Source organism: Tympanuchus pallidicinctus, unplaced genomic scaffold (genome assembly GCF_026119805.1).
Source record: "Tympanuchus pallidicinctus isolate F22 unplaced genomic scaffold, pur_lepc_1.0 scaffold12, whole genome shotgun sequence".
Lineage (NCBI taxonomy): Eukaryota > Metazoa > Chordata > Aves > Galliformes > Phasianidae > Tympanuchus > Tympanuchus pallidicinctus.
Window position 1 is genome coordinate 15,374,045 of NW_026294637.1, and position 26,347 is coordinate 15,400,391.

A 26,347-nucleotide genomic window follows, 5' to 3' on the forward strand; every position below is an offset into this window, starting at 1 on the left:
ATTTGCATGAAACAACATCTCATAGCTACCTGCATTAAGCAACGTGTCTGCATCAGGTTCTCCTCTATAAGACAAGGTTTTGATAACCTCTTCAGAGAGAAATAAAGGCAAGGGCAGGTAGAGAGTTTGTCCACCACCATCACTGTAGTAGAGGTGAGGAACTACCTCTACTTTTTTGGATTTTGGATGAGGGTCTGGCGCATACATACACAAACAAATAATAAGTACATTCAGATAAAAAGAAGGTCCCTGTTTAATGGCAATACAGCACTATTTCTTTCCCTGCTCTCTATTTTGGTTCCCAAACTTGTTAAACACACTTTACTGTAGTTCTCCTTCTGCAAACTTAATACACAATTTACAATGACTTCCATGTTTTGTTTACCAGCTTGATTAAGAGTAAATTCATGCAGGCTCTTGCTTCATGCTAGCTCATTTTAACAAACTCACATTTCCTAAGCAATCCATGAGCAAAGAGGGTGTTTGAGTGATCTCTTCTAAAAATCCACCCTGTGGATGATTTGTTATTGATCACACTCGTAACCAGAATGGTTTGTATATATTCAGGGAGCTCATCACAAAAATTAGTCATTTTAGCAACTGCAGCACCTTGGAACGTTATTTCCACTGCCCTTTCCTATGACATGCAGAATCTGAATGCAACGGCACATCCAAGCCATGTGACGAGCAGGCACGAATTAAGTTTCCTATGTGCACCAGTGAGCTTCTGTTGGAGTTCCTAGCCCAGACTGTCAAAAAGTGCTAAGAAAATCAGAAATTTTTCAGCACGGTGAGGAAGAACTGTGGCTTTACAAAGCACATGTGAATTTTGGTAAATGGAAAGACAATTAAAGCCCTTCTCAGACATGGTTTCTGGAGCTGTCATAACCTCTGGTGTGCTTGGAGCAATTTCAGAAGGCTGCTAAAGGAACAAAGATCTCTTGAAGAACAGGGCATAAAAGTTAGGAAGGTAAAGCATATAGGTGTTCTAGGGGCCCCCATCTTTCATGATGATATGAAACAGACGGCTAAAAAGGGAGTAAAGGTGCAGTTGTGTTGTTACCCTTAACTACACTGATAAAGGCATTAAATTGGCACTAGCAGCTTGCTGTCAAAAGAGAGTGAAAGAAGAACACAAGAAAGTGAATTGGAGATGAAGAACATTGACATAAAGGAGGAGAAATGAAAGAAATGAAATGAAAGAAATGAGGAACTAGACAGCAAAGAGGATCAGGCAATTACATCTCACTTCAGCAAGATGACAGTACTGCATGCAGCCTGTGCAGTCCCAGGGAGACGTGAATTCCAAGAGGGAGGATTCTTACATCCACCCAAATGGAATAGCCAAAACAGAAGACTGAAGATGGAGACTGCAGTAGTACCACGCTTCAGTCTAAAAATACATGCAGTACTCATTTCCCAATCTGTTTTTACAGTGTTAATCCTACTTGGCGAAATTAAAGTAAAAAACTTTCAGATTTTTTTTTTTTTTTTTTGGACACAGAATGAAACTGAGGCTGGAGATGTTTGAGCAGCACAAACCCCAGCCATCAGCAAAGCGTAGGTTTGTTGTTTTCACTCATGCTCCATACTCCAAGGGCTCACCAAAAATTACATTAAAAATCATTGCATTTTGGTTGCATCTAGATTTTAGTTTTGATGATCAGCTAGCACTTTATTCTAAGCTTCACACTAAATATGAGATGTCAAAGCTGTAACATCTCTTTCCTACATTAAGTTGCCTGAATACAGCAAACTAATTATTCAACTGCAAATACATCAGAGGAAATTTACCTTGAGAATTTACCAATCTGACAAGAGTTAATGGATTTACTAACAAATAGAAGGGTTTTACTGAACACAATCTAGTAGGCTCACAGCATAGCCAGATCCTATTGCAAAGGAAAGACCTTAACACGATAAAAGAGAAAAGCATTAACTGTATTAATGCCTGTTCAACAGTGAACTGTTTTTGCAGTATAATAATGCATTATCTAGCTCCTGCTCACACTTCTTTGATTAAAAAAAACACCAAACGTAACACACAACAAAAACACAAACAACCCAACAAACCATTCCCTCTTTGCAGCTCAGGAGAGCCAACAGCCTCTTCATAAAACAATCCTGTTGTCGTTTTTACGTAGGGTTAGCTGACGCCTTTCCCCCTCCTGTTCTAAAATGAGCTAAATACAATTAATGACTTCAAAATAGAATTAGTTCAACAGCATTTGGCCGAAAGCATTTATTTCTATGAATCCAGTTACAAATTACGAATCCAGTTATAAATCATAACTTAAAGGCATACTGTAAAGAACTTCACTGAACATCCAAATAGCAGCCTTCTGTATAGCAGTGGTATTAGAGCTTAGACCTTAGTCCAGTCAACATAAATTCTGATCTTAACAGGCTTGGATAAATATCTAAATTTTGGCTCAGCTGGTGAGTTTCAGCTGTCAGTACTCTGAAATAGATACAAGCTTTAACAAACCTTTAATTCAAAAGCCCATTATTGTACCAACTGGAATAGAAAGACTTCAGAATCAAAGAGGAGTTCTTCCCTCCTTTCATGGTATTACTTCTGTAAGACACCAATTGATCTACAGCCCTTGAAAGAAAGCTTCTCGCTTCCATCTCCTGGATAAAAGTCAGCGCAGTTTTTTCATCCGTCACAGTATAACAGCATCAAAATATGCCTTCTGCATCAACTTATAACAAGGAGGAAAAACTGAAAACCACAAGGCTATTACATGACACGTCAGTTTACTTTGACACATTCACTGCAGAATAAAAAACATTTTCATTAAAAAAATTAAATGAAGATTTGTTCAGAGTACTTGGCGAGAAAGAAATGAGGAAAAAGAGAAGCAGGAATTTATCCAGCTTTACGTAGTGCTGGTGTTATTCTGATGTGCAGCTTGGCTTCGGGAAGAAAATACAGATAGCTCACTGCATCCAGCAAGTGAAACACAGCCCTCATCACAGTGAGGTGCCCCTTCTCCTGGGAAAGAGAAGAGCTGTGCAAGCAGCACTGTGGCAAGGAGGGGCAGCCATGGGAAGAAAGTGTGTAACAGGTGAGTGAAGGTAAAATCTGCCTCACAGCAGAGAAAGTCTGAACTCGGAAGGACAGCTGAGGGCAGGCAGTTATCACAGATGTAACTTCTGACAGATCTAAGAGCTTTACAAGCTTAATATCAGCTCATCTGGAAAGGGCTTGAAAGACATAACCATGACAACTACAGGATGTGAAGAGCACTGTCCTGTGCCACTGGTTTGGGGTCAGTTCCAGCCTGCCCTGGTCTTAATAATTTCAAATACAAAGCCTGCAGAGGGGAAGTTTACCACTCAATGAGGAAAGCACAGCTGCCTGGTTCACCCCATTTCAGACAGTGCCAGGACAGCCACCCCAAAAGTCAGACTGGATAACGGCTGAACTGGAGACTGTTTCTCTCATCTAGGGCTATTTATGCAATGCCAAGAGATTTAATACACTGCCAGTGCTACTCTTGGTTACTTAATAACTAACAACATCCACAACATTTTACAGCGTCTGATACATTGTGCAACCAACATAATTTGCCCCCAATGATGTTACAAACAGTTACTGTTAAGGAACAATCCCTTAAAATATTTAGGTGGGTTGTTTAACTCCACTGAACAATGTACTTGGAACTGCGGTGATGGAATTAGCACACAGGGAAATCAATACATGCTTAGTTAAATTCCTTCTCAGTTACATGTATTTTCTCTTTGGGCACACAGTCCTTCAGCATCTTACTGAGTTATCACTGCTGTACGGTGCCGTACCTGAAAACCAACACAGTGCTTACACTCATCAACCTTTATTTATTTTAAATGGGAATACTTCTTATTCTTCCAGGCCATGCTAAACCCTGCCTGATTAGGTCACTCAAACTCCTGCTCTCAGCACTGAAGGAGCATCATTTCAAATAACAATATTAAGCTCAGCTCCACTGAGAGTCACCTGATTTCTTTATTGGCTTCACCATCCAAAGAGGATACAAGGAACTCCACTAACACAAAGAGAAATACAAACGGCCCCATTACAGCAACTTGCTATGCATTAAGTTGAAGGACAAATTCCTTCTCTGGACAGTCTCTGGTACAGCCAACAAGTCTTGGGAAGGAAGGTAAATGCTTAACGCGCACTTTGGAATACACAGGTTGGCAATAATTTTTCAAATTCTGCTAATGTGAGATATGGGTGATCAAAATGCCTGGGATGCTACTTAAAAAAATTACTTAAAAAAAACAACAACAAGCAACAAAAAAGTAGATACTCGAAATTACATGCTACTGACATTTACAATGAGATTAATTACTTATGGGAGGAAACCAGCCCATTATCTATCTGCCTAAATTGTAAAAGTCAAGGGAACAAAAGTTATAATCTTGTTTGCAAAGCACCAGATTAGAACCAAGCAAACTGGGTTTTGTCTCCTTGGATAAATCTCTTGGACCAAGCAGTCCTTTGTGAAAAAGGCATATTACAGAGATGTTTGCAGATTTGGAACATTTTCCAAAGCAGTAACAATTTTAGTACCCAGCTTAATACAAATTTGAAAGCATTTTCTGAAGACTGGAATTAATTATAATTATTCTCCCACATTGTATTTGGTGATTATATATTTCAAGTCATGCTCTGTAATTTCAATTATGAAGGTACTTTTACTTTTGAAATAGATAAGAGTCCTCAAAAACTGTTAAACTTCCACCAAGGAAAATATGCCTGCCTAACCAAAACTTGTTCAAATTCAGAAATAGTGCCTTTAAGAAATAATGCTTAGTGGTGCTTCTTATCTGAAACACATAGATCTATGCCAGCTGTGGATGTGCTCTCAGTGCTTGAACTTTACACTCCAAGGAAACATGCCCAACTTGGACATCCGTGCATGCTGCCCATTTCAGACATTCATTCCTGTATGCAGGGATCCCACCTATTGCTGACAGAAAATCTGAACTTGTAATAGTTACCAAATCTCCAGTAGTGTGGCAACAATACAACAAAGTTAAGCAACAAAACCCCGCACCGTGTTTTTGCCAGCACTTCCCTAAGGAATATTTCAGCTCAATGCAATTAAAAAAAAAAAAAAAAGTATTCAAGGATTTCATTTTGGGATTCTGGCTTTATGAGTTACTGGCAGCTCTCCCCATGCACACGTGCTCTCTGAAATAACAAGCTATTAACCTGACAGTGCAGCTATTTTTAAGGGGGAAAGACAGGCTCTAAAACTTTGCTTTTAAATTCAGAAGCAAATTCTTTTAAAAATTCTTCCTGTTCAGCATATAAGCTGAATTGATTTGGTTAGCCTTTCTAAAACGTACAGCTCGTCTCTTCCTACCACACTCCACGCCAGCTAACAGGTCAGGACTTGACCTAATTGAATGAAGAAACCTCCACCCTGCAAGAGTATGGAAGAAACACATCTGCTGTAATTCCTTGCAGCAGGGCACACACATCGTCATCACGTTCACTTGAGAGCAGTGGCCACTGTTTGCAAACAGTTACAGTTTCCTCAGCACAGGCTGGATGTCAGTGTGCCCAGCCCTTATGTGCAGCAGCGCAGTGCTGTTACAAGTGCTCAGGCACCCCGTGCAGCTCAAGTAAAGCCACTTAGTAAAGCTCTTCAAGTACGGCTCATTTCTCCAATTAACAAGCGAGGCAACAGACACACAGGCCTCCCTTCCTTCTTTCTCCTGGGCCACTGCTACTGGTCCTGCACACATTCTGTCTCGGGATGGAAGCCCTCCTTCAGGACTGGTGCCGTCGATGGGGGAGCAGCAAGGAATTTGACACATGGCTTTAAACGTGTTGCCAATGGGTCATTCAGCCACTGGACCCCACAGACACACTACTGCTGCTCTTCACAGGAAACCCTAGCTCTTCTGAAGAGATTAAAGGGAACAGGCCATGTGCTGGCCATAATTTCTTGGCCTCAGAGCAATGGAGGCACAAACATTTCACATTTCAAGTGACAACTTACTAAAAACAGTGCATTTGAAAGACAGTATTCATAAAAGGCTTGACCCTATGATATTTTAAAAACAGTGCCTAAGAACAATCATAGCACCAACCTGAAGGCAGCAGGGAATACTGCCAGCAATAATACCCAACGTGTTTACAGCTGTTTCACTGGCAAAAGCAAGTGCTAATCACAAGCGTGAGCCTTCACAGCTCCCTCTTTCATGGCCTTACCGAGAACTTCTTGTCCTTCGAACAAATGCAAATGCTGGTTTCTCCTGAGGTGCCCAAATTGTTCTTTCCAAGCCTTGATGTTTTTACACAATTCCCAGCAGCTCTTCTCAGCCTCTTACATTCCGACTTCTGTTTACTGCTGCACTACTCCTCTTAGTGTAGTAGCGCATCAATTAATTATACAGGAGTATGCCTAATCAGGTTTCCCTAGGGTTTTTAAACAGAAACCCTTTGTATTTCCTAATGATTCCCTCAGATTCTAAATATTTTTAGTTCTGCAATAAAAGAAAAATCTAAGTCTGCTGACAACAATATTTCCATAAAAGATGAAATTATTATTAAAATCGTTGATCCAAGCACAACTTAAACTTCAGAGAATTCAGATTTAGTCTGGATTTCACGATTAACATTTTTATACCACATAAGCAGTCAGCACATATAGACAAGAAATACAAATGAAGAAGACAAGAGCTGAAGAACTGATGTGACCTACTTTTCATTGTAGTATTAAAGCAGATGCATTCACACTGATGGCAAAGCCTCCATGACTTCAGCACAGTGATATCACCGATTGGTAAGCAGCAGCCGAACCACTTTCTGTGACAAATTTCTCACACCCTGCCTTGTTCTGACGCTGGACGTGTGCTTAGGACAGTCAGTATTGCTTCTCTTTGTTCTAAGGCTTTCCCTTCTAATTCTCTCCCCTGTCCCACTGCGAGGGGGTAGTGAGCAAACAGCTCTATGGTGCCCGGCTGCCTGCCAAGCTAAAGCACAACAGTAAGAAATTCACAAACTTCCTCCTTGGCTTAAGGGAGAATTTAGGATTTTTGTTATAATGCATTAGCTACTAAAACCCTGAATCAGCAAAACCACATCTGGCTCCCATGCAGCAGAAGTTCAAAAAAAAAAAAAAAAAAAAAAGAAATGATAGAAAAAATTCTTTGTGGGGACATCCGTTGCGTAGGAGCTGGTTACGTTTTTGGGTAAATCATGCCTTGTCTTAGGAGAAATCATATTACAAATATAGGTGGATGGCTGTCTTAGTATAAAAGTATTATCCTCACAGAATCAGAAAAGAGCTGGTGTTGGAAGGCACCTTGGAGACTGCTTGGAGCAGCCCCTGCTCAACGCAGGGCCGACTCCACTTCCAGGCTGAGTCCAGCTGAGGTCTCAATACCTCTGAGGAGGGAAGCTCCACAACGTTTTTGGGAGCACCATGCAGTGTGTGACCGCAAGTGTAATAATACAGAACCATTACTCCAGAAGTAGGCATTTAGCCTTCATTTATGCATTTTATCTGCCTTTTGCTCCACCCAGAGCGAGCGCCGTGCTGTAGGCATACTTGCAATCTGCCAGCCCCGTTCTGCACCCGAGTCACACCGCAGCTAAAATCGTGCAAGCTGGGGCACCTGCACCCACTGCACTGGCAAGACGGAACTCTGAGAGAGTGCTTTTAATCTTAGTCTCACTTGTTCCCCACATCAGAAATGATGATGTACCAAAGATAATTTCCACGTTATGAAAGCAGCTCCCTAGCACTCCACGGGGACTTGTCTGTGAGGCCAAACTGTATCTCTGCACAGCTCCTTTTGTCCTCTGTTTGTTCTTTGATGTACAAGTCTGCCACAAACTAAGCAGTGATCTCTTTGATGTTGAACTTTTATACATTATTGTAACTAGCATGCTTACAACAGGAGCTGCCAGTCATCCCCCCTTCTCAACATTCAAATTTCATGAGGTGCTCGCTCTGTGAGTCACATTTCTCAGCAATGGGTTTTCAGAATTTCCACAATAACTGTGCTACTCTTTTGGAATGATAACTTGAATAAAAATCAAATCCAACCGTATTTTTCAAGTGTTACGAATTAGTACGAGCAGTAGCTAATGTACCCAAACATGTTCGACAAAGTGTAATTAACTAGTCAAGTGTGCTTTTACTTGCTTTTTTCTCAATACTTTGGGCCTGAACTAGGACCACATCCAGCCACTAAAAAGCACCAACAGCTACACATTAGGATCTCCTCAAACATCTAAGGCCACCTGGCTTTGGAGTCGCGTGCTTCGTCCCATTTGAACAAGTGTATCAGTGCATTTTACACAGCTTGTTTTCAGGATATTCTCCTTCAGGCTCTACTCTGCCCCCGGGGGCAGTGTTCAAACTGCAGTGGGCACACCAGAGGTCAGACTGGCAACACCAAGGAGGCTAAGTGGTGAGGTGGGTGACATCCATTAAAGAACTCTAGTCAGTGTGGGCAGCAGTAACACACCATGGAGTGCAAATTTACAACCAGTACATGCCAGAGCTGCCCCTATGAGACACAGGAGAGCCTTCATCATGAAGCACTTTTGTGAGGGCTTTAAAATCAACTGTAAGAAAAGAAATCCTTTAGACTGAGGTTTTGCCATTGAAAAGATCTCTGCTTTGGCCTTACCTTTATGTTTGGCTATTTTTCACTTCTGCAAGTATAAACAGTGTGGTTGGAAAGGAAAACATCAGAAAAAAATAGAATATTTTGGACCTTTGACAGTAAGGACAGGGAGTTTCCCCATACTCAGCTCTGTTTCCGCAATGAAGCCAACACTGCTATCGATGCCTCTGTCACTGCTACCAAAGCCTCTGTCCAGCCTCCTAGACTGAAGACAAGCCAGTGTTCTGGCCACAAAAATGCACTGCTTTGAGCATTTTAATTTCCAGTTTAAATTTAAAATGAGGAAACCGTACTAGAGGAAGAAAGAATATGCAAAAAAAGCATTTGTTACAGATAGCAATTCCCATTTTCCATGAACACCAGGCAGCTCAGTGATGGAAGCAGCACGCTCAGAGCTGACACAGTCTGCCCAGGCACTGCACTTCACCTTCTGAATGGGAATCCAAAGTTACTCTGCGATACCAGCATGGTTTTTAGGACATGGGATCATGGGGAGCCAGCCATAGCAAGATTGAAAACATGACATTTTCAGGGCCTTTTCAGGTCTGGGCAAAAGGGAGTTCCCAGCACTCACCCAGCATCTACCACATGCAGCAAGATAACCAACCAAGCAAAGCTGAAGAATGAAACACTGGCTTGTGTCATGGAGAGGTTGCACGTTAATTTCCAACAAGAGGTCCAATGCAGGAGGCGGACAGGATATTTTGATGCTCCTTGAAGAGAGCATCAGGATGTGAAATCCCCACATGTTGCTGCCATGGCTGGCCCTGCTCGCACTCCCTCCCCATGGCGGTGCTCCTGCTGCAAGGCTGGACACCTGCACCCAGCTGCCTTGGCCATTAGAAGGCGCCTATGTATATGAGGTTTCTCAAATGAAAGATCTACAGCTCTTTAATTAACATGTCTGGGATTTTTATTATCTGTTGATGCAAGAATCTATCCAGCAGTCATAAACATCCTTATGTACTCATATTTTAAGCAAATACTTATTGTAATTCAACAGTGTACCCGCAGTACAAAAAAAACTCCTCCCAAACCTACTACAGTACATCTGTTAATCCAACAGCGGCAGGGAGTGTCCCTCTAAAGGAAGATGAGGCCAAGGGCAGGCTCAGCTCCCCCACATGCAGAGCAGCAGTTTGCACCCTCGGTGTGGCACAGCTGATGCTGCAGCAGTAGCTGAGAACACCTCCAACATGCCCGCCCCACACCAAAGGGTAGTTTCACTGACCTTTAATACTCACAGCATCTCTCAGTAATACAGCACTGCCGAAGTAAGCCAGGATCTAGCTCAACCAAGGGGAAAACAGTGAAAATCTGATAAGCAGTTTTGCGCAGTGTAGAAGATGGATTTATTAACTCCCAAACTGAGCTTGAAGCAATCACTATAAATTAACTAGAAAATGTGTTTTCCCACAATAACTCCTCTGCCAAATCAAATACAGACAAAGATGAGCTAATTAATTTAGCTGAATGGAAAAGCACACCCATTATGAGTAACATTACAGTTGATATAGGAAGTCAGCAGTTACTGCTGCTCCTTTCAGCTAGGACAGCAATTAATATCATTCAGATGCAAGTCAGAAGCAAAGGATGTAAATGCTGCTGCTTGGAAGGAAGCTCCTGGTGCTCTGATGACCAGGGAGTGCTGTTCCTGGGCTGTCCGTACCCTGCCTGGACTACTGCCTTCAGGCAAAGAGCACCCAGGGCTCAGAAAGGAGCTGGCATCCTTTCGGGATGCAGAGCATGGCCCCTGGAAGACACAGTTCTGCTCAGAACTCAGGACCAGAGAACCACATCCCACCCAAGTTCTAGGTGATCCCATGCTGTGGGCTGAGCACGTGTAAGACCACTCTCAGTCACACGGGACATGTCGATTAAGTGCCAAAGTGCCAAGTGCAACAAAAACCCATTTCTAACTGACCCGTGTAAACTGTACTGGGTTTTCAAAAGCAAATGGTTCTTGGATGGAATGGAGAAAACTGCTGAGTTAGTCCCGGCTCTCCCAGTGCTTTGAAGAGAGAGGTGGAAATTCAGTACCACAAACGCATCTTGCCCCCTTTTGAACCACGGTGGAGACACTGAAAACCTGAGGCCCTGCATACCATCCTATTCCCACTGCTCTATTTGATTTCTTCACACTATACCATTTAAAACTAAGACAATTCTGTCTGAAATTGAAGCCAGTGTGTGGGGCTACAGCCTGCAGCGTGCTGCCATGGGATGGGGCTGCGGGCAGCGGTTGTTGAGATGGAAAGAACACACTCTGACAAAGCCTTTGTAACACCAGTGTCTCTTTCTATGTAAAGATTTAATGTCACTCCTCCCCCATGTGTGAATGATCAGCTTCTTCTAAAGTGCAAAAATAAAGAGTCACGCAGTTGGTTTTATGAAGCACCTCATACCAGGATTCAATGGCAATAAATAGCATGGTGTTTCAAAGAACACAAACATTACACAATAATTACATGGCTGATACCCTATAAGTATGCTGACTATTCTATTTGCATTGTTCAGAAGTGAAGAGGTTAGCCTTATTTACATTCAAGTAGCTTTAATTAACCTCAGAGATAAATGCTCTTAAAATGAAAGCCGGGATGATTATACCTCTCCTCGCTGATTTTAGCCTAGATGGCTACGTATGGAGCATGACAAATGGCCCAAAGGCTAGATTTACACAAACAGGAGAGCCACAAGTGTGGGTCCTGCATCACTCCCACCACCGAGGAAGGAAAACAACAAGCTGCTGTGCAAGGCTGGTGGCTGTGCCTGGGCAGGTGCTGGCAGCATGTACTGCAGGCTGACACTGCAGTAAACAGCGCCCTGCTGCTCTTGCAGCAGTAGCGAACCAAGGGCCTGTGTTGCTGGTGAGGGCAGTGGGGAACCCCACTTCCAACACTGCCGGGAGCCCCAGCCTCTTGGGGGGCTCCTGCACTTTGTGAGAACATTAGGTGTCAGAGATTAACGTCAGGCTGCAGCCAAGGAGCATAAGGAGCATTAGCCACCTCAGAGAGTGCCGCCCCATAGCTAACAGCCAGGCTTCAGCTCCGTGCTTCAAGCACTGCTTCAAGCAGCACACACAGACGCATGAGGCAAAGGGAAGCAGGACGTAACATGGATTCCCCACCATTTCCTAACAGCGCTCAGATCTGCTGGGAGAGCTCCTTGCTCCTGTTGGCGTGAAGGCTTCAGCTCCCCACACCACCGAGCAGGAAGAGTGAAGCAAATACCGCCTTCTCCATGAAGATGTGAGCCTGCCTGGGATGCTGCGCAGCCGCAGCCGACGTGCAAGGTGTGCCAGCTGGCACGAGCTCGGCCCGCAGCTGCCACAGCCCGTGGGGAGCAGCGTGGCACCCTGAGCCACTCCCCGGCGTTCTCAGCTGGCGGCACAGGCACTGGGAGCTGCCTGAAACTGCCCCCGTGTGCCGACCTGCGCCTCGCTGAACTGCTCAGCCCAAATGCCACCGGCAAGTCAAGGAGAGAAGAGAGAGGAAAAAAAAAAGAAAAGAAGAAGGGCAAACTAAAGACTTCATTAACCGTGGGCAAACTTCCCTTTAAAACAGTATGAAGCACAAAAAGCAGCATCCATCTGCCAGGTCCCCTAACAAGGCTTTCTGCTTACGTATTTCAGTCTGTGGATATTTTCCATCCAATGAGCAAAGAGCTCTGTCCCACATAGAGTCACCTTTTTCTCATAACACAGCTGTTCCTGGAGAACAGAATCCTCCTTTCCCTTTTTATTGCTTATTGCAAACCCAAGGAAAACTGATCTTCGTAAAGGAGGTTAGAGGAGAGTTTCTGCACCATTAGTTATGTGCATATCCCTCAGATATTAGTCCTCAAGGAAAAGACAAATCATGAAAGGAGAGAACTACAGCGTGTTTGATCTCTGAGCTATCAGCTGCAACTGCAAATTACAGCTCACACATAAATACGAGGAAGGTGAATGTCTAATTCTTTCTCTCATTGCGAATGAAAGACTAACATATACTCTAAAAGGTATCAAGCCTGACTAGTCTCGTAATGACTTAACAAATTCTTTTCATACGTGGTTATTTTGCACACGACAGTAACTTATCTCATGAGAACACGCACAAAAAAAAGAAAAGAAGGCTCCACATTGCACTTCCTCTCATACTAGATAGAGAACTGCAAAGTCAGACACATACAGCCGCATGCACTACCCCTGAGAGACACAAAGGTCTGACAGTTCTGATTTAGTAACATATAGTTTAGAAACAAATACACCAATTTAGAATTCTCTTGTGAAGATGAAACACTTGCAGCCCTGCCAGTAATTAGTATATGATAACGATCGTTTCTTTATGTACTGTAGGCAAGAGAAGTTATAAGGAATAACGAATATTTAAAAACCCTGAAGGTTAGAATTTAGTGCTACATAGGCCTAAAAGAAGGAGAACATACAAGAATCTCTATCGCAAGGAACAAGAAAAAACAGCCTTTTTCACCGATGCTGGTGAAATACTTGATATGGAATCAGCCCCCGGCTGCGGCCCGCAAACATGGCCCTGAACCAGGAGGCTCAGCCCTCCTAACTACCTGCCCCCATCACCTCATTCCTTCAGCGGTTTTCTTTCTTTCTTACAACAGTACAGATGGGCAGCATCCACACAGAGCACCGCAGATGGCCGCAGCTGTACGCTGCTGATTCAGACCCGGCGAGAAGAACTAGCTGTAAGGCTGTGCTGCCAGCCGGCTGCAATAGGCTCGCCACTGTCACTAGGCAAGAGCTGTACCAAAGCTGAACGAGTTTGATCTAGGAGGTGTTCAGCACCCCCGGTTATCGCTGACTTAAACAGGACGTACAGATTCTCCACACTTGAAAGAACGTCCCCAGCCGAGACTTGTACAGAGCAAGCAACTGCCTTTGATTATCACAGAGTGAGACATGAAGACAGATTTCCTCTTTTTACTTGCAAATCTCGAGTCTTTCAAAGGGCCTGTAACACCCATTTCAGCAGTAAGCCTCCAACCAGCCGTATCTTGAGAATGTGCCGCAACAAACAGCTCTGGCGCAGGCACTCGCTCAGCTCCGGCGCAGTCAGGTAAAGCGGCCTCTCAGCCCGCAGTTCCAAAGGCCAGATTTTGTTAATATTTAGTCAACAGAAGTCCTGCACTTGGATATTTGCTAAATTGGATTTAACTTTCACAAGCGCGAGAGCAAAGGCAAATTTAAACATGCTTCAATTTGTGAAGCGGCTTTCAAGATATTTTCCCCGTGCAGTTGTTTACTGGTGAAAAGCACAGAGTAATTACCAACGTGCTGACAGTTCAGTGCCAAGAACCATGACAGAACACACGTCAGAGGCAGCATGGCACGCAGGGGCCGGCTCAGCTGCGGGCGCTGCCTGTGGGGAGGGGGCACGGGGAGCTGCAGGAGGGGGTCCCACAGCACCACAGCCCGGCCCCATGGGCTGTATGCACCAGCAGGAGAATGCAGCAAAGTGCAGAAGTAATTTGCACCAATAAAGAAAGCTGGTGTTTTGTTTCCTTAAATAGGTGTTTGTCAATGATTAAACCCTCATGTGGCGCCAACGCCAGTCAGAAAACTGGTTGCGTTTCCAAAGGTTCAAGTGCAGACCCCGACAGTTAAGCAGTGTTCTCTACAACAGAATAACCAATTCTTCTTTCATGGTCCTCAAAGCAGCAACAGATTCCATTTCACTGATGCTACGCAGCACCAGTCAGAATTAGAAGCTGAAATCACACCTTTCTATCTTAACAGTAAATACATCCAGGTTAAAAGGCTCGCAGGGCTTAGGCCTGATATCCTGCTGATCTCCCTTCAGAAACGTGCATGTAAGGGCAGTGCAATTCTCACTAGGTTCTGTTCTGTACTTCATTAACCACAGGAGATGGAACTCTACTGACATGGCCTAAGGACAGCAGAAGCCCAGTCCTCCAGCTCTCACCACCCACAGACCTCATCCCTGTCCCTCACAAAGTAGTTGCCCGGTACCCCCACATACCCCACAGCCTGCCAAACACCACCAGGTTGGATCTAGCTCCCAGTCTGTCACCTCCGATTCCACGCAGCTGCAGTAACCTATCCCACTGGTGCTGCTCCAGAGCAGAGCAGTTGCTCACCAATTCAGCATCATTAGTTCTTCTCTCCTACCAGTCAATCCTGATACTTCTTCTCCCAGCCAGGACTCTCGCAAGACTAAGATCTGTACCAAAGAGCAGGCTGCTAGAACTACTCAATTTCTTTGCAAACTTCCAGTGGGTGAGCACAGAAACGGCACTCCCCGTAGAAAGGATCCCCCAGTTAACTCTGGCCTGCTTGCAACAACTAACAGTGTGAGGCTTCCCTGGCTCCCAGTGCAGACTTGTAACAGTTGCTGAACCATTTTTAAAGGTCCATCAGTCTGCAAAACATTTACTCAATCTTCATAACGTTGGATGCTTCACCATTGCCTATTTTCTTAGAAACAGAGAGAAAAAACACCTTTCTCCTCTGCCTGAAACCAGAAAGTTCCATTTCCTACCACGTAGCCCAATCCACCGACACCTCCAGCCCATCTCTCAGGTTCCTTCTGACCCAAATCATTCTGTGACTCTATGACCCTCCCAGCCTTGGGAACGTGTTGGTGTGCTGACAGCTGACCACAATGTGTGCTTGCTCTGACCCACGTAAGGCTTGGCAGCCTGGGCTTCAGCGTGACAGCAAACCCGTTCCACAAAACGTCATGTTGCATTAAAAAGAATAAAGTGACTCACAATTCATTTCCAACAGTATCAATTTGGGGTACCTCACCAGCAACCAGGAAGGAATTAACAATCTTTTTCACTTATTAAAAAAAAAAAAAGAATCCTATTTTTTTCCTTCGGACCATAATGTTCTGTGTTTGAACTACAAAACAACCAGAAAACTCAAAAGATAGCATCGCAACATCAGGAAGAAGTAAAACGCTCCATTCAGCGGCATATCTGGCATCTCCCCCTCACACACCTGAACTGCATTCCCAAACATCTCATCTCCCAAACAGCAACACTGGGGGTCCATTATTCTGTGGCAGTCGGAGGTCACTGTCAGACATGTGACAACACATCTCCTGCAGCAGAACTCTGTCCAGCAGGTTAAAAAACAAGAAGAATCAATGAAGCTTTTCAGCGTATCATGAAATTAAGTAGCACAAAATACAAATGAAACGTACCACATGAGTATTCTGGAAAAGGACAGAGCCCTAAGTAACTCCATAATCAAGCCATTGTGAATTGTACCTTAAAATCCAACAGCTGGGCTCTGACAAGACTTTATATCAGTATGGAAATTGGTTTACACAAAACTCCCTGAAGAACTGAAACAATTACTTCAAAGGCGACTTGCTGCGGAGCAGCTCCTTGCTCCTCACCCTCTGTCCAAACGCATGTGAAATGGTTATATATTTTAAATAAATCAATCAATCAGTGACGTTTTTTTCTCTCCTTTGTTTATTGGGTTACATAGTTCAAGCCTGCTGGCAGAGGTTGTATTGACAAACCACACTGTCTGTGTATGTAAAATCCTACAGGGCTGCTAACACGGCCACGTAGTTCACACTTAAAAATACATCTTCTTTCGTTTTGCATGCTGGTATTTGAAGCAACCCAATTCCATCTTCTTGCCAAACACATGCAGCACAATAACGATTAATGCACACAGTGCTTGCCTTTTACCCACACAGGCTCTCGGAGCAGAGCAGGAGCCCACCGACGGACGGCCCCTGTGCTCCCAGTGCCGCACTGCTGCCGGCAGCGCTGCCCGCTACGTGGGACAAAAGGCAGCAGCCTGGCACCGACACCAGAATTAACCTGCTTTTTCAAGCAATTATTTCATTAAAAGAAGAGACTTTGGAGAAGCTTTACCGGCACAACCCATGAAAATAATTCAAAAGGAAAAGATATTGTACCTCAGTCAGGGCACGAAATTCAAGTGACAGCACGAGACTCTTCTCGGTTACTACCAAAGAACACCGCGGTTAGATAAGAAATTCCTGCTTTAAGATGACTATTATTTTTTAAACAGAATCCTTACTTTAAAAACTGTGCAATGCAAAGTTACACCGCACAGCCTACTTTATTAGGAGCATGAGAACGTGTCCCTACACTTCTGATTTCCCGTTCAAAACTTCCTCTGCCTCTCCTCAGTCCGGCACCGTCCCCATTAAGGGCTACGATCGGAACGCACACACACAAAAAAAGGTGAGGTTTAAAGTAACCGCCCGGCAGCTCCGATTTTCCTCTCGTTCCAAACCCTTCTGAACGCGAGCAGCCGCCCCGCCAGCTGCCCACAGGATGCTGCACGGCGCTGCCCCGCTCCAGAGGCAGGGCTTCCCCGCACGGCTCGGCGGGCAGTCGGGACGGCTCCCTTCCCGCAGCTCCGGCCGCACGCCCGCAGCCCTCGGAGGCTCCGCCCGCCCCGCCGCCACCCGCGGCTCGGCGCCGCGCTCCGCTCCCGGGGCCGCCGGCCGCGTGCCGCTCGCAGGCCGCCCCGGGGGGGAGCGCCGCGCGTCGAGCGAGCGCCGGCCCCGCCGCCCCGCCGCCCGGCACGGCGGCCCCGCGGGCTGCGCCTACCTTTCATCGCGGCGAGCACAAAACACATCATTTGTCGGGGGCGAAGCGGCGGGGAGCGCGGGGAGGCGGGGAGCGGAGGCGGGACGGGACGGGCCCTCGGCGCGAGCCGCCGCCGCCTCAGCAGCCGCCGCCGCCTGCCAGCGGAGAGCCGCGCCGCGCCGCCATCCCCCGGCCCATATGAGGCTCCATGTGACCCGCTGACAGCGCGCCAGCCCCGGCCCCCGCCTTGTTTACGCCGCGCTCCCTCCCGGCGCCGAGGGGCGGCGCGCAGCACGGGGCGAGGCGGTCCCGCAGCGCCGCCCCGCGCGGCCCGGCCGGCAGGTGCAGGGAGAGCCGCGGCCCCGCTTCGCTTCCGCTTTTCCTCGAACCGCGGGGAAGCGGCGCTTAAAGCGGAAAATAACAGCGCTGCGGGGACGCCTCGGCACTCGCGGAGCCGCTCGGAGCTCGCCGGCTCGGTGCAGATCGCGGAGGGCAGCGTTCGCGGCACGGATCTGCGCTGCTCCGAGAGCCCTCCGCCAAAACCCGCTCCCCAGAACCACAGCTCCCTGGAACCTCCGTGAGCGACGGCGGTATTGTTTGCAGTGCCCGGCAGCTGGTGGAGGAGCGTCACTAGAGAGGAAAACCCGGGGAAAGCAGCACTGCGTTGTGAGACGTGTAACAGTGGACAGAGCAGGGCATTCCCAGCAACAAATCAGACTGCACACACATACAGAAGATAAAACAAGGGAAAGCAGACCGGAGGAAGCACTGTAGTGTGTCACACGCAGACCTGTGTCCATAAAGGGCCCTCTTGGAACACCGAGTCCAGCCCTCCGGCACTGACCCCTAATGGCTCACGCCTGCTTACTGCCGTGAGGAGCTCTCAGAGCAACACAGTGCCACTCAAACACGGGCAGAAGCAGCCTTCAGGATGCTTTCCTATCTTACTTACTCAGAGAATGCCAAGAGCTAACGCAGTGCAGCAGAATCAATTTAGCAAGGATTTGGTACAGAGTTCCAATCTGGTTCTGTTGTCTGTGCTTATGCTGAATGAGTGGCCCCAGCTGAGCTCAGTGCTGGGGGGATCGGCACAGAACATGTAATGCATCCCTGTGGGCCCGACCAAGGCTGAGGGTGCTGCTGGGAGCAGCTGGGCCTGCAGTGCGCTGTTGTGACCATGGCCATGCTGCATGCCTGGCATGAGCTGCAGCACTGCTGTGACCGTGGCCGTGCTGCACGCCTGGCATGAGCTGCAGCACTGCTGTGACCGTGGCCGTGCTGCATGCCTGGCATGAGCTGCAGCATTGCTGTGACCGTGGCCGTGCTGCACGCCTGGCATGAGCTGCAGCACTGCTGTGACCGTGGCCGTGCTGCACACCTGGCATGAGCTGCAGCATTGCTGTGACCGTGGCCGTGCTGCATGCCTGGCATGAGCTGCAGCACTGCAACATGCAGCACGCACAAGAGAAAAGAAGGATGTCTTAATATATGTAAGGCAGTGAGTGAGATCCCGTGAACATTTCTCCCTGACACAGCAAGTAATGTCAGACCCGTGGCTTGAAAAATGTCACAGTCCATTAGCGGCAGTTGTCTTGTCAGACATTTAACCTTAAGGTACGCAGCATTACATTATTACTGATCTGCATTTAGTTCCAGTCCAGCTGAAATGAGCCCTGCGATGCGGGATGACACCTGACGTGCAAGGCACAACACGCATCCCGTACAACGCGGCCCCCCGGCGGGCTGAGCGGACCCCGGCGGGCGGGGCGGGCGGCGCTCGGGAGGCGTTGCGGGGCGGGGCGGCCGCGGGCGGAGGGCAACGCGGGGCCGCCCGGCGCTGTGCCGGCCCGAAGCCTCGCTCCAGCGCGACCGCCCGTTCTCATCGCGGTCACCGCTCAGGAGCTGCCAGCGCCGGACTGCTAGGTGCGTGCTGTGCTAACTTATCGGGCATTCTGAGCACACCGGGCAGAATCTAAAAAGCTCTCCTCCTCCAGCTCTCCTTCAACAACAGCGAGCAACAACAGTGAGAAAACATCAACCTCTTCCTACCTACTCAGCTCCACCGAAGGCATTCCCAAGTAGATGCAATGTAAATGCTGCTAGCTGCAGAAGGATGCTGATATTGCCCTAGCTTGGAGCATGAGCATTGCTGCAGCCTGCTGGGACACATTTTGCATTCTGTATCATTAAACTTAATTCAGGAAGAGTTCTGAGCTCTCCTTATCAATACGATTTGAATAATAAAAACAGGGCGTAACGATCGCCTTCCACCCCTATATAGCGTGGAGGAAAAGCACTCTTAAAGGAAAATTGCGTCATGTAATAATCCTCTGTGCAAAGCAGGTAGAACCACACGGGGCAGTGCTGGAGCTGAAGCTGTCAAACCACTCCGACGTATGGTTGCTCACTGCTCTTCTACTGCTGCAGACACAACTGCACGTAAATCCTCTTGCAGAGAAGGGGCTGCATGCAGCGCTTCTCTCAGGCAGAGAATTAATTTACTGGAAAAGATGTGGCACAAAAACACTTCAGTAAATCAGCCAGGGTCTTCAGATTTTCAATTTCGGCAGGAAAAGAGCCTTTTCATTTTGTTAAAATCACCTAGAATTCGATTTCCTACATATGTTTTTGCTTTAAAAATAGCCTTAACTATGTCAGGATAAAGTTATTATTATTTTTTTTTCTTTTACTGACTTTTTCATATGCTTATAATGACATAAATTCTTTTAAATGTTTAGGAAATGTTGCACTGATTCCAACACATATTAGTGACAGTTGGAAACACTGAGGTATTTTTAGTACTTAAAAAGTACCCATACAAATGAGAACACCTATCAACCACTAACTAGCTCCTCTTTGGAGCTAAGCCCTGTCCAGGAAAGGTAACAGTACTCTGACAAATAGCACCAAGCAGGTGCTCACAGCTCCTACTGATGGGCACAGCGTTCAGCCCCCACCAGGAATGCAGCTCCAGATGCCACAGCAGTGTACAATGCACAGCTCACCTCAAGTGTCAGAGATCCACATGGCTGCTCCATGGATCACCCCACAGGCGCAGAGGGCCATCACAGCCCAGCTTACCAAACACATCCAAAACAAAGTATAGGAAGACTGCTGCTCTGAAGCTTGAAATACAAAACACAACTCTGCCCATCCTGTTGATACTCACTTTTGAATGGGTTTCTAATCGCTACACACAACACCCACAGAAGGACTGCTCCCTAACACATTTCCCCCTACATTTAGGGGTATTTTCGTCTTCACTTCCTTCCAGCACTCCAAGTGATTCACACCGTAGAAGATGAATTTAACTGAGGTTGTCCTCATTAAGCTGACTCTTTTTCATCTATTTAAAACCGCTACGATGCTGACCCTGCAATCGTACCATTTTGCTTCACACAAAATGCCTTCCCAAATTCTCGCTGAGGAACATGCTTTTGTGCAGTGTGTGCCTGCAGCTATATTTGTTAATCAAGCCATTTTATAAACTATCCCTCAACTTCAATTAAATACATTGCTATTCACAACTGCTGAACTGGGAACTGTGCTTTGTTCAAGGCTGCTGCAGTTCTGCACCTGGTGAAATGAAGTACAAAGTTGACAAAACGTTCTGGATTCATCTGAGGGAGAGCTAAGTCCAAAGTCCATGTTGTTACCAGCTAGAGACACTGCTGGCAGTAAGGAACTGGAGCTACATAGTGAACTGTGCTGTTAACCAGTTTCCTCCAACCTTGGCATCCCTTGAAAGCATACAATATTTGCTGCTTTTCAAAATGTAAGGAAACATCAGAGCACTTCGGAATTAAAGTGACTGGCCATAATCTCATCTTGCCATCTGCCACCAGTTGCAGATGGCTCCATGATGAGAGACGACGGGCAAGAAACACATCCAGCTGGATTTAGTAACCTCCCCTTTTATCTGAGTACTCTGCAATGGTGCCTGGTACTGGATTACTGATCACACTGCCATCACCAAGTCCCTCCTTGGTCCCAGAAAGATACTCATCTACACAGTTTTGTGCTGACAAAGCTTTCTACACTCATCCTGAAGTTCACGTTAACAAAAAGCAGGAATTGTTTGCAAGTTGTTAAAGCATTCGTTTTCACATCTAATTTTACCTGGCTATTTTTGGCCAAGTGTTGCTTGCCAGAAGCTGGAGCTGCTGTTGTGTAGCATGTCCCTTCCGATGGGGACAACTCAACAGGCGGTGCAAACGCTGCAGTCGAGATGGCTGTCAGTGGCACAAAACACAGCAACATTTCATTTATCTTCTGAGAAGCAACTGTTAGATCTTTGTTCAAGGATCATCATCAAATAATAATTTTTGTCATAAACAGGCTCTCCAAAGAAATGCCTTTCCCTGTAAACTGATCAAAAAGAACTGAGCTCTCTTCAGAGTATTCTGAAATCTTCAAAAATCCTTTTGCTCCTTTTCAGTTTGACTCTTGGGCTTCTGGAGCACAGCTACCATTTGCTCACTTAACAACTGAACGTGGTGCTAGTCACAAGTGAGAACAACTCTGGGTGCAGAGATGCTGGCTGTCCCCCACCCCTGGAGGTGCTCAAGGCCCTGGGCAAACCATCTAATACCTGATGTGGCAATCAGGTAGTGGGTGGCAATCCTGCCTGTGGCAGGGCGGTTGGAAGCAGATGATCTTTGAGGTTTCTTCCAACACAAGCCGTTCTATGGTTAGGCCAATTTCCCCAAACACTGTGCATAGTCATTTGCGGAGGACTTGCAGTGCTTACAAGCATGCCCTGTTTTCGTCTATTCCTAGAGAACAGGAAAATGAGAACTAACAGGAAGGGTGTACTCCCTTGCTTTCCCCAGGACATGCATGACTGACCTGACCACACACTTGTGCTCTTCAGCCAGTTACACACCAGGGATAAACAACAATTGTTTTTTCCTGATGCACGCTGAACAAATAATATTCTTCATTCTGTTTAAATTTTTGGGTTTCTCTTTCCACCTTCTTTTGCATCACTGGCCAAGGTTGGGGATGGCCAAGGTTGGAGAAAGGGTAGCAGTGAGCCAAGCATGAGATGACACGGGAGATCCCTTTCTCAGAATCTTCCTCACCAATCTGTGTGTCCAAATGCAGCGTCAGGAAGGAACTTAGTGGTTTTATTGCCTTTTCCTGATGAATGCTTCAACAGTCAGGACAGTACAGGCATACATATGCCAGTGGATCCCCTGCCCCTGAACGTGCCCAGGGCACTAACAGCACTTTGGCCTCTTGTCTGCCTCTCTGCTCCTGGCACATGCTCTCACCTCTTGACAAACAGAACGATTAAAAGAGGCTCTCATAACAACAACGAGAGACATGTAATAGTCTATACTCTGAAGACAGCTAAAGAAAATTGTCAGTTCTGCCTGAAAGCTCTGGAAACAATGTTTAAGTCAGAGTTGCCAGAGAATGGAAGCAATCTCACTTAAGCAGCCAAGGGGTAAGGACAGTGATGCTTCACCCTCTACTCATTTCCAGAGTTAGCAAAATTACCCTAAGCTAACCTGTAAGCACGCCAACACTTACATTGCTTCAGGTCATGCCCATGTCAACATCTTACACTATACAAGACCAGCAAGCAATTTGCTCCTATTTTCAACATATGATCTGAACTTCAGTGGAACAAATAAGCTATGCTGAGCATTCGGGGAACTAATATGGAAATCATTTTTCTTTCATGGAAAAGCAGAAGCATCTGTCCAGTCAAGCAAACTAAACAATGATTCTGCGTTACGAAATACTCTTTTTATAACTATTGACATTTCAGTCAGTAGTGCCACATGTCAATAGTGGTTTTATTGCTCACATTTAAAGTAAAGCTTCCAGGATAGGATTCATCCAAGTTGACACTGTCTGATCAGCAGCATATTTCCTGCTTCTGTGAGCATATACATTATTTATACAGCTTTGCACTGGGAATACTTGTGCTAGCATGAGAAAAATTAGAAGATCCAGCTTTTTTTCCCCATGTCTCAATACAAAATAGAAGCTTAGGTGCACAAAAACTTTCTCAGACAATTCAAGTTCTATGGTAGGCCTATCTCCAGAATTAGTTTCCAAACCCCAGCCTACCTGGGTTGGAAGCCTGTCTGACTTCCAGTGTTCAAGCACTTTGCTACAGACAGCTGGTAGGGTCCCCTGCACAGCACACTGTGACCAGATCCTCCTCAGGTCAACACTGAACTCGCAGTGTGAATACTGGCATGTCCAACATTCCCTCTGATCACGCACTGCTCGATCATTGATGATCTCTCCCATTTCTCACTTGTTGGTATTCAGATGGTAGCTAGCAAACTGCTTTTATTTGCTTGTTTTTTTTTTTTTCCCCTAGATTATGCACTGCAGTCATAGAATAGGTGCTTGCTCTTGCTCTAACGAAACTTAAGATCCACTCCAACAACATTCACTCCAGATGTTCTCTCCCATGTCACCATTGCATTCTTAATAGCATCAAAGAAAACACATTACTTCTGATCGGGTCAGTGAAAAACAACAAATATGCTTTAGCTTTTAAGGCTTCAACTGCAAGGGTAATAAAGGATGATAACTTTCAGAAGTAAACACAGCCTCAAATGATCATCCTTAAACCAACCACCATGCATCTACTTATGGTGATAAATAAACTGAACAATGATTGTACACATCCTGGGCATGAAATCCACACAGATAATTCCTTTGCATAATTATAATTATCAGACACGATCAAGCGACACTGTTGAAGGATATTAGTCTTTAGTAAAAGCAAAATAAGATGATTCACTCACAAAGGAAGATAATTGAGAGGATATTGTTTGTTTGTTTGATTTTTAACTAATGATCACCAAACTGTAAGGAGAACACCTGCACAGCACAACCTCTTGCGTTAAAAGGAGGGAGAGCAGTATTCTAAGCTGATAAATGTGATTACAAAGCAGAGCATATAGGGCAGACCACCTATAGGAAATGATCTATTGCTTCATATAAAACCTGGTTTATGTTACCTGCACTTGTATTAATTCAGCTCAAGCACTTTTTTTTTAAATCTTACTTAGAAAAGTAAAACAGATCAAGTAATTAGAAGCCTCCTCATTGCCTACCTTAGTAATCTGATATAAACTATGACCACTCACTTGATAACAGTCATTTTGAACTCCTGATTTTAAACTCATTAGCATACCACTGTCTCACAGAAAGGAATTCACCAAGTGTTTTTCACATAGACACATCATTTCCTATTATTTCAGTTCAATTTTAAAGGATCTTTGACAAGCCTACTGAAAGACTTGTCAAAGAACAGGGAAACATTATGACATTCCTTCCCCATATTCCATTCCAGAGCATGAAATATGAGGGACATTTTAATAGAATCAAGGCTAATTTAAGACACAGTTAATCTTTAAGGCTGCTGTAGCTGGAGGGGTTACCCCTTAACACATGGCAGCTGTTCTTCTGCACACATCTGTAATCAGGTTCTAACACATACCTTGGTTATTAAAACAGAGATTTATTGATTCCAAGGTAAATGTATTGCAAAGCATGTACTCTACCAGCTATCATAAAGCAGAGACACTTGGATTTCAATACAATTTTGTTTAAAAATGTCCAATAAAGTAAAAAGGTAACTGGTGCTTTCAATCTTCCTACTCACTTTTAGCTGAAGGATAAAGAATATATACACACGTGTACGTGATCATTAACTTCCTCCCCAGATTAGTATTTTAGGTTTAGTTCTAAACAACTAATTTATTTGCTTGCTAGTATGAGCAGCTGAAATTGATCCATCACCAGAGGTATTATACGTACATCTGTTAAACAAACCTATTAGAGTTATGCAATCCATACAACCTTTAAGTTGTAGGATGGTACAGGTAGAATGCACACAGTAGGCCAAACTCTGCCTCCTGTACATGTTTGAGGGTGTCACCTCCTGGGGAGAGCCCCCAGGGGCAGCCCCACAGCCTTCCCTGACCACTGTGAGCTTTCAGGTGGGAAGGGAACCACTTTAAAACCCCACACATTTTACATCTGCCCTCTTCTTTTGCTTCATCTATAGAGAAGCCAGCCTTGCCATGCCACGTGTTCAAAGCCACACAAAAGCACTGTGTTGCATATTAGGCTTTTCCATTTAAGGACAGTCTCTGCAAAGAGCAATATGCAGTTTCACTGCAGGGAGTAAGTGCATTATTTTTGCCTTCACAAACTCTAGCCCTTCCTCTTTAGTTGTCTAGTGATCCCAAACTGAAATCATGCCAACACACTCCAACAGAAACGCTTCATTGGTTTTGTCAAGTCAGAAAAAAATGTTTTCAAGCAATCACCATTGTAAGCCTGCAAAGCATTAACAGTATTAAGAAGGAATAAATATACTGGATTATTGCATGATAAAATCAAAAGGAAAGATCTGTAAAGCCTATTAAAAAGATACATTCCCTGACACAAGAATTAAAGCTTTGAGATTCATGCAGAATGCAGTGTCTCGGCAAAACAGGAAGCTTTTTGAGATGAAAACATAAGAGAAAACATAAGGCTCGTACTATGTTACTGCAGGAAGTATGGAAAAACTGGCCTTTTGAAATGTTTAATGGAAAATATTTCCTTATTTTTCTCCTGGCTTCTAAATACAGGCCCTCAATCACTGTATCAGTTAGCACATCTTATTCAAATCTAATTATGATAAAATAATTTGAAGAGTGAGACTTCAGATCAGAAACTCAGCATTGGAGCTTATAATCCATTCTGTGAGGTGTCAGATGGTCTGCAGCAGAACATTTGGAGTGGAATTCAAATAGACCTGAGGTTATAAGAGTTATTCAACAGTGAGTTAATGAGAGAGCGCCTTTATAAAACGATGGACTACGGAGAGCTTTTATTTGAACCCTAACTTCTTTGAAAAGCACTTACTATGGAAACCAACTTCTGTGAAAAGACCCAAATACGAGGGAAACCGCAGGTGTGGTGCCTGAACCAGCTTTCTGACCAAGGAAACAAGAATTTTAAAGCCTAGTGGCAGGGGGTGATTGGATAGGAAGATAAAAATTCTTGTTCAACAAAAGCACTATCTGCTATCCTATCTTTAAGACTGCAGTTTTTAGTGGTAAAGAGCCATCTGCCTCCTCCTCTGTAAGCATTTCCCTAGCTCGAGAATATTTCATTAAGG

At 45.2% G+C, this 26,347-nt stretch overlaps 1 protein-coding gene across 3 annotated transcripts in view; it reads right to left on the reverse strand.

Annotated features, from left to right (window-relative positions):
• RORA (RAR related orphan receptor A) overlaps nucleotides 1–26,347 on the reverse strand; it is a 378,614-nt gene that overhangs the window by 45,374 nt on the left and 306,893 nt on the right. Inside the window, exon 1 of one of the 3 annotated variants that reach the window (XM_052672311.1) lies at nucleotides 17,221–17,362. The exons of the other annotated variants lie outside the window; for them this stretch is intronic. Within the exon in view, the coding sequence (XP_052528271.1) occupies nucleotides 17,221–17,251 (31 nt within the window). The 5' untranslated portion in view covers nucleotides 17,252–17,362. Of the gene's footprint in view, nucleotides 1–17,220; nucleotides 17,363–26,347 lie in introns of those variants that run through there. 3 annotated transcript variants of the gene reach the window in all.